The sequence below is a fragment of the Malaya genurostris genome, chromosome 3, assembly GCF_030247185.1.
Source record: "Malaya genurostris strain Urasoe2022 chromosome 3, Malgen_1.1, whole genome shotgun sequence".
Taxonomy (NCBI): Eukaryota; Metazoa; Arthropoda; class Insecta; order Diptera; family Culicidae; genus Malaya; species Malaya genurostris.
Genome location: NC_080572.1, coordinates 245,114,153 through 245,132,006, shown reverse-complemented (window position 1 = coordinate 245,132,006; position 17,854 = coordinate 245,114,153). Strand labels below are relative to the sequence as shown.

At 36.1% G+C, this 17,854-nt stretch overlaps 1 protein-coding gene across 3 annotated transcripts in view; it reads left to right on the top strand.

The window, feature by feature from the left end:
• The first annotated feature begins 12,599 nt into the window (after positions 1 to 12,599).
• LOC131435718 (retinal homeobox protein Rx) overlaps positions 12,600 to 17,854 on the top strand; it is a 126,054-nt gene continuing 120,799 nt past the window's right edge. For 2 of the 3 annotated variants that reach the window (XM_058603874.1, XM_058603876.1), the window contains exons 1-2: positions 12,600 to 13,362; positions 13,466 to 13,579. In XM_058603874.1, the coding sequence (XP_058459857.1) occupies positions 13,149 to 13,362; positions 13,466 to 13,579 (328 nt within the window). In that variant the 5' untranslated portion in view covers positions 12,600 to 13,148. The remainder of the gene's footprint in view (positions 13,363 to 13,465; positions 13,580 to 17,854) is intronic. The other variant, XM_058603875.1, reaches the window with a different exon arrangement.

The following is a 17,854-nucleotide window of genomic DNA, read 5'->3' as shown; positions in this document are numbered from 1 at the left end:
GCTTTAGGAATTTCTGTACTCTTTCTGGTTAATGATCTTAATGATCAACGGTTCGCTCGGTCATGAAGATACACCTTCTGAGCACATTGAATTCCTGAATAAATATCAGGAAAATATTTATTAACAATCAAATGAGGAGAAAAAAACCTTTTTTAATCCACCTAGTGGAATAAGATTCCTTTCTCATATCAAATATACTATCATATGTTATATAATACTGTGGTATTCTTCAAAATAATTTTCTTCGATTCTTAAAAAAATAATCGAAATCAGTTTTTTTGACCGTCTACTGATAAAAACCATCAATTGGAGAAGATTTGAGATCGATTTAGAAAACTTTTTACGGTTTTTCGCCCCTTTCAGTGATGGTAAAAATAACACACTTTACACTATATTTCCGGATCTAGAAGTCGGATCCGGATGAAATTTAGGAATTACGTATGGGACCACAGGACCTTAGAGAACATATTTTCATTTTTTTCACATTTTACCCCATAACTGCGGAACCGGAAGTCGGATCCAAATAATATTCAGGAATTTTCAGTCTTGTGGTCACCTCTCATTTGAATCTTAGTTTGTGGAAATCGGTTTCGCCATCTCTGAGAAAAGTTAGTGCACTTATTATCACAATTTTTTGCACATTTTACCCCATAAGTCTGGAACCAGGAGTCGGATCCAAATAATATTCAGGAATTTTGTATGGAACCACAAGACCTTTCATTTGAATCCAAGTTTGTGAAAATCGGTGCTGCCATCTCCGAGAAAAGCTAGTGCAAAGAAACGTTACATACACACATACGCACATACACACACATACACACACACACACACACACACACACACACACATACAGGTAGTTTGCGTACTCGACGAACTGAGTCGATTGAAATATGAAAATCGGCCCTCCGGGCCTCGGTTCGAAAGTCGGTTTCCACAGTGATTGCATAACCTTTCTATATGAGAAAGGCAAAACGGCCTTTCATTTTTTTATTATGCAGGTAGGGGACGGGTACAGCGTGATGGGTAAGTCGATGCCTATCACGCAGCCCACCTGGGTTCGATCCCTAGCCCCGCACATAGGGTCAGAAAGCTTTTCTGGCCCGAAGAGGTGAATGACCTTAAGGTTAAAACCTCTATTATTGAAACAGAAAAAAATATTATGTAGGTACGTGAAAAAAACTCTCGGTATAATACTCGGCCTTCAGGACCTCGGTTAATTATTAATAAAAAAGTTTCATAGTATTTGAAATAACAAATGATGCGATGTACAAATTTTAAAACGATTTTTAAAATGTCGAGAAAAATTCTATCTTAATTAACTGTGTTTTGATGCACCTTCAATCAAAATATACGTAGAACAAACTATGAAATTACCCTGCGATATAATTGGTCAAAGGTGATCCATGTACACTAAACTCCTACCAGCTGAAAATTTAAATTATGAAATAACCTACCTCTGTGGAGATAACTATCGAGAACATTCTGTAAAATTTTTGAAGCGATTAGTCAAGATTTACTTGACTTATGTTTCCGGCCGTCAAAAATGCACCAATGTTTTTCAATTTTTAAAATTGATCATTTTTTTATACTTAAATATACATAATGTGATTCAGTAGTAAATCAATTTAGAACAGCATCGTAAATCAAATCAAGATTATTGATTAAAAAATCGGTTTAAAATCTCGATATCAATGTGTGAAAATTCAAAGCTTGAAAATTATATGCTTTCGACCTATTACAATCTTTACTTCGAAGGAAATATTTTATACACTCTTAGGCTATTTGGACTATGACATTGTTTTTTAGAGCAGAAGTCAAAATGTTAACACTGATCAATGAACAATCTGTAGATTTATTAGAAGACAATAGACAAAATTTTCCTATGCATTTATTTCCATCGATCGTTAATGCTGTTGATTTTTTATTATCATTCAAAAGTTTCCTACAATAAAGCTAGATCTGAAAAATTCTGTTCGCTTTTGTAGAATACTTTCCACAAATTATGGCCTACCGCTGGCACAAACCACTTCGAATGCCCAACTAATTAATCAAATTAATTAAGCTTATTAAATTAAAATATTTCAAAGCCAGGCTTGAATTTAATGAAATACCAGTCATTATTTTCACACGCACAAAAAAAGTCTATCTACCGAATATAATTTCAATGAACCTTTATCATTACAAAATTAAACTTTTAACCACATCCCCAAACAACATCAGCAAACCCCGTACCCGGGGCCAATTTCGCTTCATCATCATCATGATCATTATCGTCATCAACATCATCGCCATCATTCTCACCATCACCACCATGAATGCTACAAACTCATTCCTCAATTTAGACTATAAAACCCCTCTTCTAGCCTTCTAGCCCCCACTGTCGGGATACGCTCTATCACATTCTCTCTAACTCCAACTCAGGAACGGTCCTGGATGTGTTTCCATCCTCTTCCTGTGCACCCGATGTTCCGCCATGGTTTCAATATTAATAAACTTCAAATAATTACATTAGCCACAGAATACTCCTGACCTGGCGAGTGTTTTCGCATACTTTGCTTTTCACGTTCGAGCCTCTAAGCACGGCAACGCAATCGGAAACACTGAGGCTAAGTCTGACGACCGGCGATGGGCAGGACCCATTCACCTCCCATTGCTGTATGTGTGAATTGCTGTTTGGTGATCATTCGATGTGCTACCGGAGGCTTGGATCGGAAGCTGGGCACTGATTTGCTCTCCGGACGGGAACTGAACGCACCGACCGGGGTTTTCGCTGTCAATCATTAGAAATAGAGTTCGATGGAATTATGTAGAACATTGAATTGTTTTTCAATCTCCTTTCAAAGAGGCAGTTTCTTTAGTGAAATTTATGCATACAAAAATATTCCATTGCAATTCCATAACAGAGTGAAGAATTTAAAGTACTCAGACTTCAACATGAGTATCAGAGATCATTGGAATTGTATAAGCGCTTATTCAGGAAATTAATTTATTGTTTAGCTTAGAAAATCATTAAATGTTTAGGTACACATTAGACACATTGTGTGCTAGCAGCTCAACATAAACTGCTAATGCATCAATGAGTCGAAGACAAAACGTTGAAATAAGAAAATAAATATGTGTACTTAGCACAACCCATTTCCCATGCCGTTCCAAAATCCACAAATTTTCGATAGAATTACATCTTCTGCTTAGAAATATTTCTAGGTTAACATATCGAACAATCGCATAGGGTTGTCTCTCACAATTTTTCTCTGAATTGAGACAATTTTCTATGAGGCCTTGGGCATCACTCAGATGATTTGGCACAAGTTTGGTGGTAGATACCAATAATACCGCTTCTAGACCATTCAGTAATAGCCGTTCAACCGAGAAGGTTGTGTATAGAAGCGTACAGTTTAATAACGCTGGTTGGTTTACACGCGTTAAATACGACAACGGTTGAACTACAGGTAGAAACCTGTTGGCAGCAGCCGTTAAAACGTATAGTCGTGCTGCATAAGAGAGCCCTAGTGCTGGGCCAAGCTGGTGAAGGAAACAACAAAGGGCGTTTCCCAAACTCTACCCAGGCCGCAATATACAGCCACAAGTGCTGAGCAGGAGAGTGCAAAGGCACATCGAAGAGGAAGAGTGCAAAGGCACATAGAAGCAGGAGAGTGCAAAGGCACACCGGTGCGAAGGCACTTCGGTGCAGAAGCATATCGGTGCGGAGCACTAGGAAGAAGGAGACAAGACAACTCGGTCTTTCCACTGCCATACAACACGCAGGTATACACCGGTGACCTGCGCTGGTTACAGCTGGCGAAGACAAAAGTAAATCGGAAATCGAGTGGTGCTTGATGTCAGGTAGCAGTAGCATCACATCCAACAATCAGCATCCAACAAGAACATCTAGAGCAACGAGGATCTACACGGCAGTGCAACGGAGATAGACAACAATTTCAAGGTAGAAGTTTTTTCTTTTCCTTTTGATTGAGTACTGTGTAGTGTTGGTTTCAAATTTTATTTTAAAGTTTAGTTAAAAATTTTAATGTAATGGATGAATCCATGGACGTAAATCCTAGCATGAATCCGATACCCCCACGAACGAAAAAATATCAGGAGAGCTCTTCTGGGCCTTGGATAGTCTTTTTTAGACGTATATCAAAGCCATTAAACATTTTTCAAATTAATAAAGGTTTGACATCACGATACTCTTCAATCAAAGAGATCATAAAAGTAAATAACGATAAAATTCGTGTTGTGGTAAATAATTTGAAACACGCGAATGATATTGTCTCTTCGGAACATTTCAATAAAGAGTATAAAGTTTACATACCCTCCAAAGATGTCGAAATTGACGGTGTTGTTACCGAAGCGAGTCTTTCGGTAGATGATTTACTCAAGCATGGTGTTGGTCGTTTCAAGAACTCTATGCTTGAGGGTGTGAAAATACTGGAGTGCAAACAACTGTACTCAGTAGTTCATGAAGAGGAAAAATAAGTTTATCGCCCATCAGACTCGTTTCGAGTGACATTTGCCGGGTTTGCGTTGCCGTCCCATGTCTATGTCGATAAAATTCGCCTCCCTGTTCGGCTTTTTGTTCCAAATGTAATGAATTGTACGAACTGCAAAAAATTCGGCCACACAGCTACTTACTGTAGTAATAAACCAAAATGTATTAAGTGTGAAGGGCCTCATAAAGATAATGATTGCAACAAGGAAATTGAAAAATGTATTTATTGTGGGAATAGTCCTCATGATGATATTTCAGTATGCACTGCATTTAAAGTGCACAAAGACAAAATTAAGCTTTCTTTAAAAGCACGGTCTAAGCGCACATATGCAGAAATGCTTAAAACGGTCATTGATGTCCCCCCTTTGGAAACCGAAAACGGGTTTTCAAATCTAGAGGAACCAGAGGACTCTGACTCTGACGAAAATAGTGAAGGTAATTCGTTTATCACTACCCAAGGGTCAGTTAAGAGAAAGAAGTCTTCCTCCAAATTACCAAAAAAGACACCTAAAATTTCATCTTCAAAAAAAGATCCCCGTGTTAAACAAAAAAAGTCAAAACCGTGCGTGGAGTATCGTGATGTCAGATCTCAACTAATAAATTCTTTGCGTACCCAAGGTAGACTATCCAATATCCCAGTTCGAGACATTCTTGCTTGTCGTGACCTTTCATACATGAAACTTATTTATCATTTCATAAAGAAAACTGGAGTTTCAATTTAATAAAGGCCCCTTTCAAGACTTAGTTCTAATCCCAGCTGCGTCCATGAGTTCAACCAATAGCTAAATTAGAATAAAAATAATGTAATGATACAAACAAACTCGAAACAGTTTATGAAATTATTAACAAAATGTCTGAAAATAACAGCTTATTTTATAATTTATAGAAGTTAATCGTTTGGTTCAAATAATATTTCCGAGTAGATTTCATAATTAATGACGAGTTACCTAAGATGATATTTAAGTAATAAGAGAATATGTTTTAATAAATGCAAAACGTTGTGACTATGTTAGAATTAAATTAGGATAAGAATATTATGTAAAAGTGATGCTACGGCGAAGAAAAACTCATGTAAACTGCCTTAAGAAATAAACGTATTTATGAAAAAAAAAAATAATACCGCTTCTGGTGAACTTTGCTGAAATAGACCACCCGTGGTTGCATTTCGGGATTGAGTGACAATTTACAATTAACCAACAAAATAATGCATGGGAGAAGCAAATAATTTTTACTGTGCGTACTTTTTTTCTTCAACACTCTTGACCATTTACAATAACGATGCCGGCCACTTCCAAAAATCCTAAAGGTAAATTTGATTAATCGAAAATACGGATAAAATATTTCCATCATCTTCTTTGTCACTTTACAGACACATCCGGGAAAATAATCCACATTACTTACAAACTGTTATGTCTTCCTCATGCATCTCGCAGTTACTACTTGCGTTTTTTGGTTTTTTTTATGTGCACATGAAAAAAAGCTCCTAAACGCGAGTTTTTAACAGTATTAAATTCGGAAAACCAATCGAACAGCCACAGATTTCGTTCGATAGTTGATTCCTTCCTTAAAACATGGAGGATTGAGATATCCTCTATATTATTGAGAAAAAGAACTAAATAGATCAATATTCCATCATCATCCGAAAACAGACTAGAAAAAGACGGATGAATTTAACGGGAGCTTCTCCTGTAAACGAGGGTTTTCGTTCCTTCATTTCGAGCGTCGATTTAAAAAACACTATGCAATGGCCAACCTTAAATTTTAATGTACTTATTTTTCTTCATTAGAAACTGCCATAGTGTAAAATATATGCAAAAATATCGATTTTTGTTGATATATGGTTGCTCAAAGTGACACATTTTTTTTAAACTGGTGTGCAGGATAACTAAACAGTTTAACCGGATAAAAGAAAATATGTTGTATTAAACCGAACTAAATTTTATATGAAACACCAAAAATCATCTTCCTTTTACAACAAATTTGACGAAAAATATGAAAAATTTACAAATTTTGTTGTAGTTATTGTAAAAATCACTCAAAAATAAATACGGCGTCCCATAAAACATGCTATATAACATGACCCAATTTAAGCAACCATATCTCAGTAACTACTCGATATTTTTTCATTAAAATTACACTTTAGCAGTCCAGAATAAAAAATAATAACTACTTACAACTTTAAGATTAAGTAATTCATGTTATTATTAAACTTTTCTGAATGTTTCTTTTCTATTTCGATTTTTTGTAAGATTTTAAGGAGCGTATCGAAAAGTAGTTAGCAACATTGATCATTGAATAAAAAAGAGAAAAAACATATTTTGACATCAGTTTTCGATATATTGTAGAAAAATTACATTTTTATGCATTTCACTGATTATATTGAAGAAAATCCTAGTTTCTGTGAAACGCTCGCACTTTGGACGTGACATTCTTCATTAAATAATGTACAATTACTTTTGTGACTCCTGCATGTTTTGGGACACTGTACCTTCCTTCCGAAAGTGCCGCGTGACAATTGCCCAATACCTTTCAATTGTCCGAAGAACCGGGCAGTTCGGTGGGTTAATGTCCTTTTCCACGAATTCTACATTATTTTTGACAACCACTGTAGAACGGAGTTGGCGTAGTGGGCTGAAGCCAAATCCGGCCAGAAGAGAGGAGGAGCTTTATGCTTTCTGTACAGTGGCAGCATTCTCTTCTTCAAACATTCTTCCTCGTACACCTTGGCGTTAATTGTGCCCTTCGTGAAGAAAATCGACGACCGCAAACCACAGGTACAAATTGCTTGCCAGACCAACACCTTCTGCCCAAACTTTTCCATCGCCACCGTGGTGTCAGCGTCGTCCAGGTCCTGGTACACCGATTTCGTATAATAGGTATTGCGGTCCGGGCAGCGCTCGAGAGTCTTCCTTAGCGTAGGTTTCGTCGTCGATCAGGATGCATCCGTCTTTATTCTGTAGAATCCGGTTATACAATTTACGCGTTCTTGTTTTGGCCTGAACTTGCAAATCCTTCATGGAAAGGGTCTTATCGAACTTCTCGATAATACTTTTGACACTGGTGTGGTGCACTTTCACCCGTTTTGCAATTTCGGTGTACGTGACATCACTTTCTGAGCACCAAGTGTGCAGAATTTTCTTTCGCGATTTCGGATCAATTGGACTCATCATTGAAACGATAAACCGTACCGTAACCAATCGATTGCGCAGCTGTTATTGACATGTAAACAAACATATCACCGCAAAACACGCTGCAAAAAATTAAGCCATTTCAGAGTAATAACTGTTTGAATGTTGCTAACTACTTATCGATACACTCCTTACATGAATCTGTGTTGTTATAATCAATACAGTATTAGCTTTTGGGGCTTTCATTTTTAACGAAGCAGATAGGAAAAAAGTTTTTTTTTGTCTGGAAACAAATTTTCATGATCGGATTCTAAAATGAATTTTGTTGGTGAGGTACGAAATTTTTCGTTAAAGGTAATACGTACCAGTTCGTGCTCGCACCTCATTCGACACAGTCGAAAACTGTTTACGGTCGAAACGACAGAAACAAAGACAAAACAGTGTAGTGAACACCTAAGTCTGAAACTTGGCCTACAAGACCAAATTCAATTTGTATTGATTTTAACCGCTTCAAAGTTAGACCAGCAGCAACCGAATTTGAAATGTTACTTAAGGAACGAATGCATCTGGACGCTAATAAGGTAATTGAGATTCAATTCAACAAGGCGTCTAACTGTGTGTACATTATGTTCAAACGTGAAAGAGATGCAATTGCATTTGCTTCGATTAATAAGGGGGAGCACAGTGTTGATCATGACAATGTTAAATATAAAATCCTCGTGTACATGGTGGACAATGACCAGCGATCAGTTCGTACAGGGAAAATATGTCGCAGTACGGTGAAATTATTTCCATCGAAACGGAAGTATGGTGGAATATTTCCCCGGTATCCGGAATGGCGTGCGAGTGGTACGTGTGCAACTACGCAATGCAATTCCATCTTACATCATTTGTGATCAAGATGGAATATATCCGTGTAAAATGCTGATTACCTATGAAAATCAGTTGATTACATGTCAGTTTTGTGAACAACCTGCCCACTACGGTAAACCTTGCACTGAAATTGCGAAAAGGACTGCTTCAACCAAAGACAAGGTCAACCGTTCAACAACGGAAACTAGTGAGCGCAGTACTCCTGTTTCCTCATCAAACCAACCAAAAACTGCAATCAATGTATAACAAGGTGCATCTAAAACAACTAGCAATGAGCCCAAGACTGCGAATTACGAGGAAAACGGAGAGAAAACGGAAACCAACGGCAATGGATAACGATACGATCCACGAACAAAGTGCCCCTCAATCCTCGCAGGATAGAAATGGAAGCTCCTCTCCACCTAAAAAAGGGTGACAACGAGATCCAATTAAAAAAAGTATTTTATCTCACATAAACATGGCTCAATTGGCCACGTAAAACTTGTACGAGAATCGGCCTGAATAAAAAAATTTCATAAAAATGGTAATACGAATATCATATATTTTAGTATGAGCTTTACAATAACGTAATTTAACGTTATTAGCCCAAGACCAAAACCGGAGATATTTGCCGAAAATTCAAATCCAAGGTAATTCAAAAAATTATTTGTTCAGAATAAGCTCTTCAACTGTTGTTACATCTAGCTTTTACCTACGTCACGTCAAGATTAACCTAAACTTTACTTTTTGATATCAATATTACCCATTGTATGTTCAAGCATTCATTCATTTCTACGATATACACTAAAACCTCTATTTACGTGAACTTCATTTAAGCGAGTTTAATTTATACGACTTTTTTTACGTCTTCTATTTGAAGTAACGTGATTTTCTATTTAATTTATGCAATGATCGCGTAAAAAAGTTTCTGCTTGATGAAGAAAAATTTTTAGTGAATTTAATTTTATTAAATGTACATTACGGAATTGTTTGATTTTATAGAATCTAGTTATGTACCCGATCATAATCATCCAATAATTCTCTGGAAAAAACAGAAATCTGTACATGAACGCATGACTGATGACTTTTGTATAACTTCTGAGTGGGATATGTACTTGTAGTACTATTAAGTATTAAGCCAATTTACATACTGTGGTAATGTCTATGAGTATAAGCCTTAAGATCTACCAGCATAGCAAACTGCAATAACGAACTTATTGATCACGGTCTATACTCGTGATTTCACTTACAATTAAGAGGTTTATTGTAGATGTTCTGGGTCACCCAAAAACTATATGGAGCTCAGACTTTAAGATCTACCTATCTATCGTTGTTATTATTGACGTTCCTGAATCAGATCAAAATAGACAAGTAGGCAATTACAGCAGCACAACGACTATGCACAGCATTGAAAATTTATTCATAAGCTGTTGATTGCTCGTGAAAATCTCAAGAACTTTCTTCACTGAAGTTCTTGGACTACTGAGAATATACCTGGAACAGCTTTAAATAGACAAGTAAGCAACGTGTTGCTCTAAAAATATGAACAACAAACAAATAATAGATATTGGTCGTAGCAGTTCTTGCTGCGGCACAATGTAATCTCTTCTAATAGTTCTTGGCTCTTGGAATATCTCAGAATATATTCAGATGATCCTAGACGCTTTTGCGTATGAACGTAGTAAGATTTTTTGTGTTATTTACACTAAAATCGAATGGACTTACAAAAACCTTTTTTACGCGACAAAATTGAAATAACGCGATGTTTTATTTAATTTACGCGAAATTTAATTTACACATCCCCGACTTCGTGCGTAAATCGAGGGTCCAGTGTATATACTAAACAAAACGTACGTAGTACACAAACTACTAACACCAGTAAACCTGACGATTTACATTTGATCCTTAATTGAGCAGTCTAATATTTTAACTTTCAGATTTGCTGTGGATAAAACTCATCTAGCTGGTGTTACGTATAAATAATTTTTAATAAATGTTTGAGTAATTTTAAGTAAATAACTGAAAAATTGTTTATCACATTTTCACAAAACTTAACCAATGTAACACATGTACGATTGATTTTAAGATTACAAACCAGCTAAAGAGCGCAAACCAAATTGCACCCTCTCGTATCAATAGTGCCGCTAAAAGTAGTTTTCTCGACTTAAGTTTATTTATCACATATCATCAAAGATTAACAGAGAAGCAAACGATAGGAACTTGTAAGAACTTGATTGTCTTATGGTGCTCATATGATATTACAAAGTCGCCAAAGTTTTTTTTTGCCTTTCTCATATAGAAAGGTTATGCAATCACTGTGAAAATCGACTTTTGAACCGAGGCCCGGAGGACCGAGTGTCATATACCATTCGACTCAGTTCGTCGAGTACGCAAAATGTCTGTGTGTGTGTATGTGTGTGTATGTGCGTATGTGTGTATGTAACGTTTTTTTGCACTAACTTTTCTCGGAGATGGCTGAACCGATTTCCACAAACTTAGATTCAAATGAAAGGTCTTGTGGTCCCATACAAAATTCCTGAACATTATTATTTGGATCCGACTTCCGGTTCCGGAATCATGGGGTAAATTGTGCAAAAAATTGTGAAAATAAGTGCACTAGCTTTTCTCAGAGATAGCTGTATCGATTTTCACAACCTTAGATTCAAATGAAAGGTCTTGAGGTCCCATGAAAAATTCCTGAATATTATTTGGATCCGACTTCCGGTTCGGGAGTTATGGGGTAAAATGTGCAAAAAAAAGAAAATATGTGTTCTAACTTTTCTCATAGATGGCGCTACCGATTTTCACAAACTTAGGTTCAAATGAAAGGTCCTGTGGTCCCATGCGTTATTCCTGAATTTCATGCAGATCCAACTTCCGGATCCGGAAATATAGGGTAAAGTGTGTTAAAAATTTTATGCCATCACTGAAAAGAGCGAAAAACTGTAAAAAGTGTTCTAAATGGACCTCAAATCTTTTCCAATTGATAGTTTTTATCCGTAGACGGTCAAACAAATCTGTTTCGGTTATTCTTTTAAGAATCGAAGAAAAATAATTTTGAAGAATACCACAGTATTATATATGATAGTATGATTGATATGAGAAAGGCATCATTACTCCACTAGGTGGAATAAAACAGGTTTTTAAATTATTGATGCCGTGACAAAAAAAATCAATCCAGCTTTAGAAACGGAAAATTGCTTAATTTTTGCTATGGGAAAACCGAATTAATGGTTCACGTTGCACTGGCAATTACCTAAGTTGAGTGAGTGAGTCTTTTGATATATTCCATATATTTAGAAAAATATTGGATGATTTTTCATGAGGAAACATTATAAAATCACAAAAAAAATTCAAATCAAGCAATATATGAAAATTATCACCATAGCTTAGTTCAAAGCTCGTTACTTGAACAGCGCAGTGATCGCAGATAAGATGGCTGAATTCTTCATTGTGGATTGTAGATACATTTGTGATCCAAATGATTTGAATTCAACCGAAATTTTGCAGCCAAATCTGAAAAGAAATAATAAAAAAAATATTTATATCGAAAAACGCCTTCATCAATTATTTTAATTTTTCGAACAAGACATCCGTATATTGTCTGAAAGATCAGTCCTAATTTGATTAAATAATTACCTGCCATCTCGTCTCAATGACATCACCGTCGACGAGATCGGTTTTGCCCACGACAGACTCCTGCTGCAGCCATGATTTTAAATTTCGATTAGATCCCAAGCCATTCGACGGTTTACGTTTAACGAATGATTCCACAACCACTAGCGCAAATTACCTGGCCGTTGTAAAAGTGCCAACGTATTCCACTGGCGTGTGTGTTGCTGTGTTTGAGTGACGCTGTGATTTTCAGACTCATCTATTCATACTCTAGCATGACATGGCACTCAGCCGGCACTCACCCATTGCCGTACGGATATGATTTTCCACCCCATCGAAGCTGATCGCGAGCAACACGCCAGGAGTAATAGAGAAGGAGAGTGAGTGAGAGAGGGAGAGCACAAGAGCATAGGCACGGGAACGAACCGCCCCATCTCGCATTGTGGCAGCTGGGCTGGGAAGGCTGGCTGGAAAAAGTGCACGAGGATGACTAGATGTTGATTTACCTTTCGTGCGTCAAGTTGTTTGTAGTTTTGCTCTTCACATAGTCTGCTGTAAAGCAGCAAGCGTCGGTCGTTCGTCATATCGGTGAGGTAGTTTTGCTTGATCCGGTACTCGACGACGTGGTTGTAGTTCTGGAATCTTTGTTCCTGTCGTACTGGCGTGGAATGTTTGAGTGAATGCGCGCGCGAGTTGAAAAAGTGGTAAACTTACTCTCGTCTGTCGGTGATATCGCGTGTGCTTTCTGTGGCCCGTTTGCGTGCTGATAACGAGGAAAACTGTGAAATAATGTGAGTTGGTATCGTTAGAATTTTGATGAACATTGAAAAGTATTTCGTCGGAGAAAATCAGTGAAAAAGAAACCTAAAAACCGTGAAAAATCAGTTCTGATAGGAAAAAGTAAAATTGATGACCATTGACCCGGTGTGTTTTGTTTCCAAACCGAATGGATCCTTGGAAGTGAACCCGACCAAGTGAATAACCTCATAACGAAGAACCTCAAATTGGAATAGTAAACCGAAATAGGTGTTGTATCAACACTCGTGTGCAGCCGTGCTAAGATGGACATCAAGTCACTGTCGGACGTTCAGAAGCAGATTTTTCAAAACCTGGTCGAGAAGTTGATCGCACGCAACAAATTTCCTCCCAGCGAAGCAGAAGATGTTCAGAAGCTGCTAGAGAATGTGCGTGATGCGAAGAATTTCCACAAGATCATGGAGAAGCTGAAGGAGTGCGGCCAACTGGACGTGGATATCGAGGAAAACTTTCGCGAAGGTACTACCGTTCCGGGCTGCCGTCCGGTTGCCGCACCGGTGAAGAGTCGCATTCTAATGTGGGAATGTATTTTTTTTTTGTTTTTCTTTCCTGTACTTTGCAGAGAATGGATTTTTTCTGAAAGAAGGCGCGAAAAAGTTTGGACCCGGCGGTCAGACTCTCACCCCGAGACACACCATCGACGCAATACTAGGTTTGAATCATTGTGAAAATGGAGGTAGGATACTAATGAATCCCTTTGTTGGCTTTTTGCGGTGCACTAACAGATCGTGGGTGGGTTCCGGTAGATTCGGTTTCGTTAGTGGGGGCATTCGGTGGTTCAAAACTGTCAGTGATAATCCGATCCTTTGTTCAAAATTTCGTTACCATTTCTGGACAACATACGAAAACAAAAGTCTCGATCGAGTTCACAAGACCATTCTTCAGGCATTTTGCGCTGAGTTCGAATTATAGTGCAAAATCAATATTGAAATCTGAAACTGTTATTCAATGGAATATTTGCTGATCAAACAAACTAACTGTCTTATGCAATAATTAGCGATGAAGGCTAATCTCAACTCTCAGTTCACCAACATTCTAATTAGTGCACAACAGAAATCAGAGTACTGTTGGTATGTGCTGTTACTATTAAGAAGCGTGTTTAAACTATATTGCGAGTCACTTCGACCTCTAAAAATTTTAACATTTCTAAAAATTTAGAGCATGTTTGATGACAAATAATTCGAAGTTCGCATCAAACCAACAAAAGAAATCACTCGTTTGATTTACTTTACCGAGCATAAGCTTTTTAGGTATGTTTTCTGTTAAAATCTGCTATTGTGTGCTGATCAGGTTCAGATTCAAGAATAGATGTGCGGCGAATGACCTAAAATAGGTTAAAACCGAAATAAATAAATAATAATAATAATAATAATAAGAATAGATGTGTTTTCAAACTCATTTTAACCTTTGTAATGCACAAATAAAGAAAAATGTCTTAGTATTTTATTTTTATTTTTGGTGTTTAACTTTATTTCATGACGAGCAGAACGAACTTGTTGAATTAGATTTCATGCTACTCAGATTGTTTATGCATAAATGTCAACTACCCGGGTAGAAGTGATTTGCAAACCAATAACAAATTCTGTTATTAAAACCAAACATCTCAATGGTAGAAATTAGCATTGTTTAGTCTGAAATAAGAGTTAAAATATCAAAAATCATAACAAAACTTGCATGAGAAAATAGCTACAAAATATAAAATTCTGTCATTGTAATATGAAACCAAAAACAAAATATTTATAGAAGACGAATTTCTCAATTATTTTATATTCTAGCATTCAGAATAGAGTAATATCATAAGTATTTCTCTTATCTGATTCTGATGCAGTTTATTCAATAGTATTTTATTTGAAGATGAAACTACTGGATCAATTTACTTAATGAAAATGGAATAGCTCATCAATAACGAAATAAGATATTATAACTAATTTTGATGTTAAACTGATATTGTATAATTTCTTGATTCCTTGGATGCAATATCACGAAAATATCAAGTATCGCTGTGATAACACAGAAACATCAAGCCAAGATATGATGGTAAAAGTTGTTATTATTTTGATCTTTGTTTGCTATTTACACCTACCCGGGTAACTTTGCATTTTGTTTATTATATCACGTTTTATCCCACGAAGCTGACCAAAAAAAATACTCGAAAAAGAGTTGTAGAAGGAGTATAGAATTATCTTGAAATATTCTGCTCTGTACAAATGATTTTCAGAGCATTGATAATCTATTGGATAATGGTACTTCGTACAACATTTGCTTGCAAAATATTATTGCAAAGTATGAACGTTTTAAGTTATGTCTTCCTCGGTGAACGACCAAAATGGTTAGAGCCGGGGTAAAATAAATGATATAAAAAAAGTTATATCAAATTGATTTTTTCATGTTTTTCATATCGACTGCTTATAATACTTTTCCTGAGTTTAGTTGAAAACGATCTGCTCAGGATGTTATTCCTGAATTTCGTAAGCTGGCCAAGCCAAATTATTTGCTTTCATCCGAGTCTTTAATTACTTTAGCTTTTAGTATCAATAGAATCCTTGTATGAAATACACAGATAAAAATAATTTGTGAATTTACATCAATTTTCGTGCACATATTTGAAGCAGGCATTTGCATGGAAACTTACTTTATAGTTCTTCATTTTTTAATATACTTTGAAAGCATTTTACATCAATCATGGTATTAAACCAGATTTTTAACTGATATTTATTTCATACTACTATTGCCGTTTTTTTTTTGTGTAGTTCTGTATCTAAGAATCTGCCGTACATACTGTTGCAACAGAATGAGGAAATTCCGCAAAAGGAATGTAATTCCAAGGCTTTGTGCTGCCCATACTTGCATATCAGTTCCATATGGAAAATCGGCAAGTCGAGAAAGAGACGATCAAAATTTTATTTCTGAATTTTTTTATTTGTTTTACTACCTAATGCTAAATCATGGTATTATTACATGAAATATCGGTAATACACCTTTGCTATTCCAATATTGCAACAAACGATATTATTGAAATTTGAACTGAATGGGACTGATATGCGGGTACTTTGAATATGGGACAGACATGAGTTGATATTTTTTTCACACTTTACTGATCAAACCCTCAGCTTTTATTGCAATTTCTGAGAGTATATTGAAAATAGATTTCATTCCTCAATCTAACTCAAAATTTACGAAAATCGATATGGGACTAATATGCGAGCATTGGCAGTGCAGTGGATAGATCGATCGTTTTCCGCGTAGGATATCTGGGTATGATACTCAACATTCCCTAACTGGTTCAAGGAGCTTCTCAGAGCGACAAAAAATCAAAACTTCCGTAATTGAAACAAGACGAAATAAAACAATAATTTCAATGAAAAGCGCAATAGACCAACAACAAATATATGCAAAAATAGCACAATATCTCCAGCTCCTTCGAGAAAAGCACAAACCCATGACGTCGAAGCACTGGGTGGTGAAATCAAGATCGACTTGCTTCGATTTGGATGAAACTTTGTACACGTCTTTAGTATGGCAAACCATTGATTTCGCAAGGAGACCGATTCCACTCATGAGCAAAGTAAAGTCAGGGTACTACATTCTGATGAGCAACATGACTTCGCAGCCCACTATTACAAAAGAACAAACCTTCAACAAGAATGGTATGACTAATCCACGTGAAATGCCTTTAGCATACATACTTGCAAACAGTGTTCTATCTTAGCTTACAATTCGGGGTTTTTGAACTGTCACAGTTGGCCTGACTATTGAAATGATCCACCTTTTAAAAATCAGTCTGGAATCGAATTTGTTTTTTCTTATTTAAGCAAAACAAATGGGTTGCAAATATTATTATCGTTCAACAAAATAATTTCAAACATTTTGCATTATACAAAGCATCATCTAAACAACATTTTGTTACTTTTTCCTGAAAAAAAATTGAGAAATAAGTCGGTGAAGAGGTATTTTTGAGGACGCTTCTTAAAAATCATGATTCGTGGTGTCCACTGTATCTCAGCGCAGACTAATCAGAAGTGAACAAATCAAAGCAGCATAGTTAGAGAAGAAGTTTTTCTAGACCCCAACGTTTCTGTTTGATTTTTTAAAACTTTTTTTTAATTTTTGGTGGTTATTCAAAGTTAAAACATCAATTTTCATGAAAAAATCCGCTGTTTTGTAGCTGTAAAACCTCCCCAAAGTAACAAACAACGAAAGAGGTCTGATATTTTACATGTAGAAAGTGTGTGCAAAATTTGAAAAAAAAAATGGGACAATAGTTTTTGAATGACGATGGACACGGACTTTCAAAACCTGCTTTCGAGAAAAACGCGTTTAAAGTTTTTTGTCTATAAGATAAATGGAAACAATTTATTATTCAAGGAAGCCCGTGGGGTTTAACATTTTCACAAAATCATACTTTTTCTTTCATAATTTGTTATAATGAAACATTTCAAGAATGTTTTGTCAATCGAAGTAGAAATCACAGCACAGATAAATGCCCATAACTTGCTAAGTTTTATTCCGATAGACTTGAAAATTTCACAGAACATTCTTACAAAGTTTTACTATAAGAAAATACAAAGAAAAAAATAAATGATATTTCAAAAGTTTTAGAGCAAATTCAGCAGTTAGATGTTCTATATGGAAGATCTATAACAGAACAGGAACTGGAACAAACGTATCCCAGCAAGCCGTTCTAATTTTATTTATTCGACCAGTTATTCTGTCAAATTTAAAACTGGTCTACGATGCCGTTCTATTTTTTGTATATTCGAAACACGAGTAAAACACTGCTGGGGCTGCCGATTTTTCTTGTTATAAAATCCAGATTTAAATTTTGTAACTGTCATAAATTATGCATCTAGAACTAGAACACTGAACTGCCCTTAGACCCTACCCGCCCCTTAAATAAAAAATGGGTTGGGAAATCGAAGCAAGCCGATCCTGATTTTTTTTTGTTTCCAAT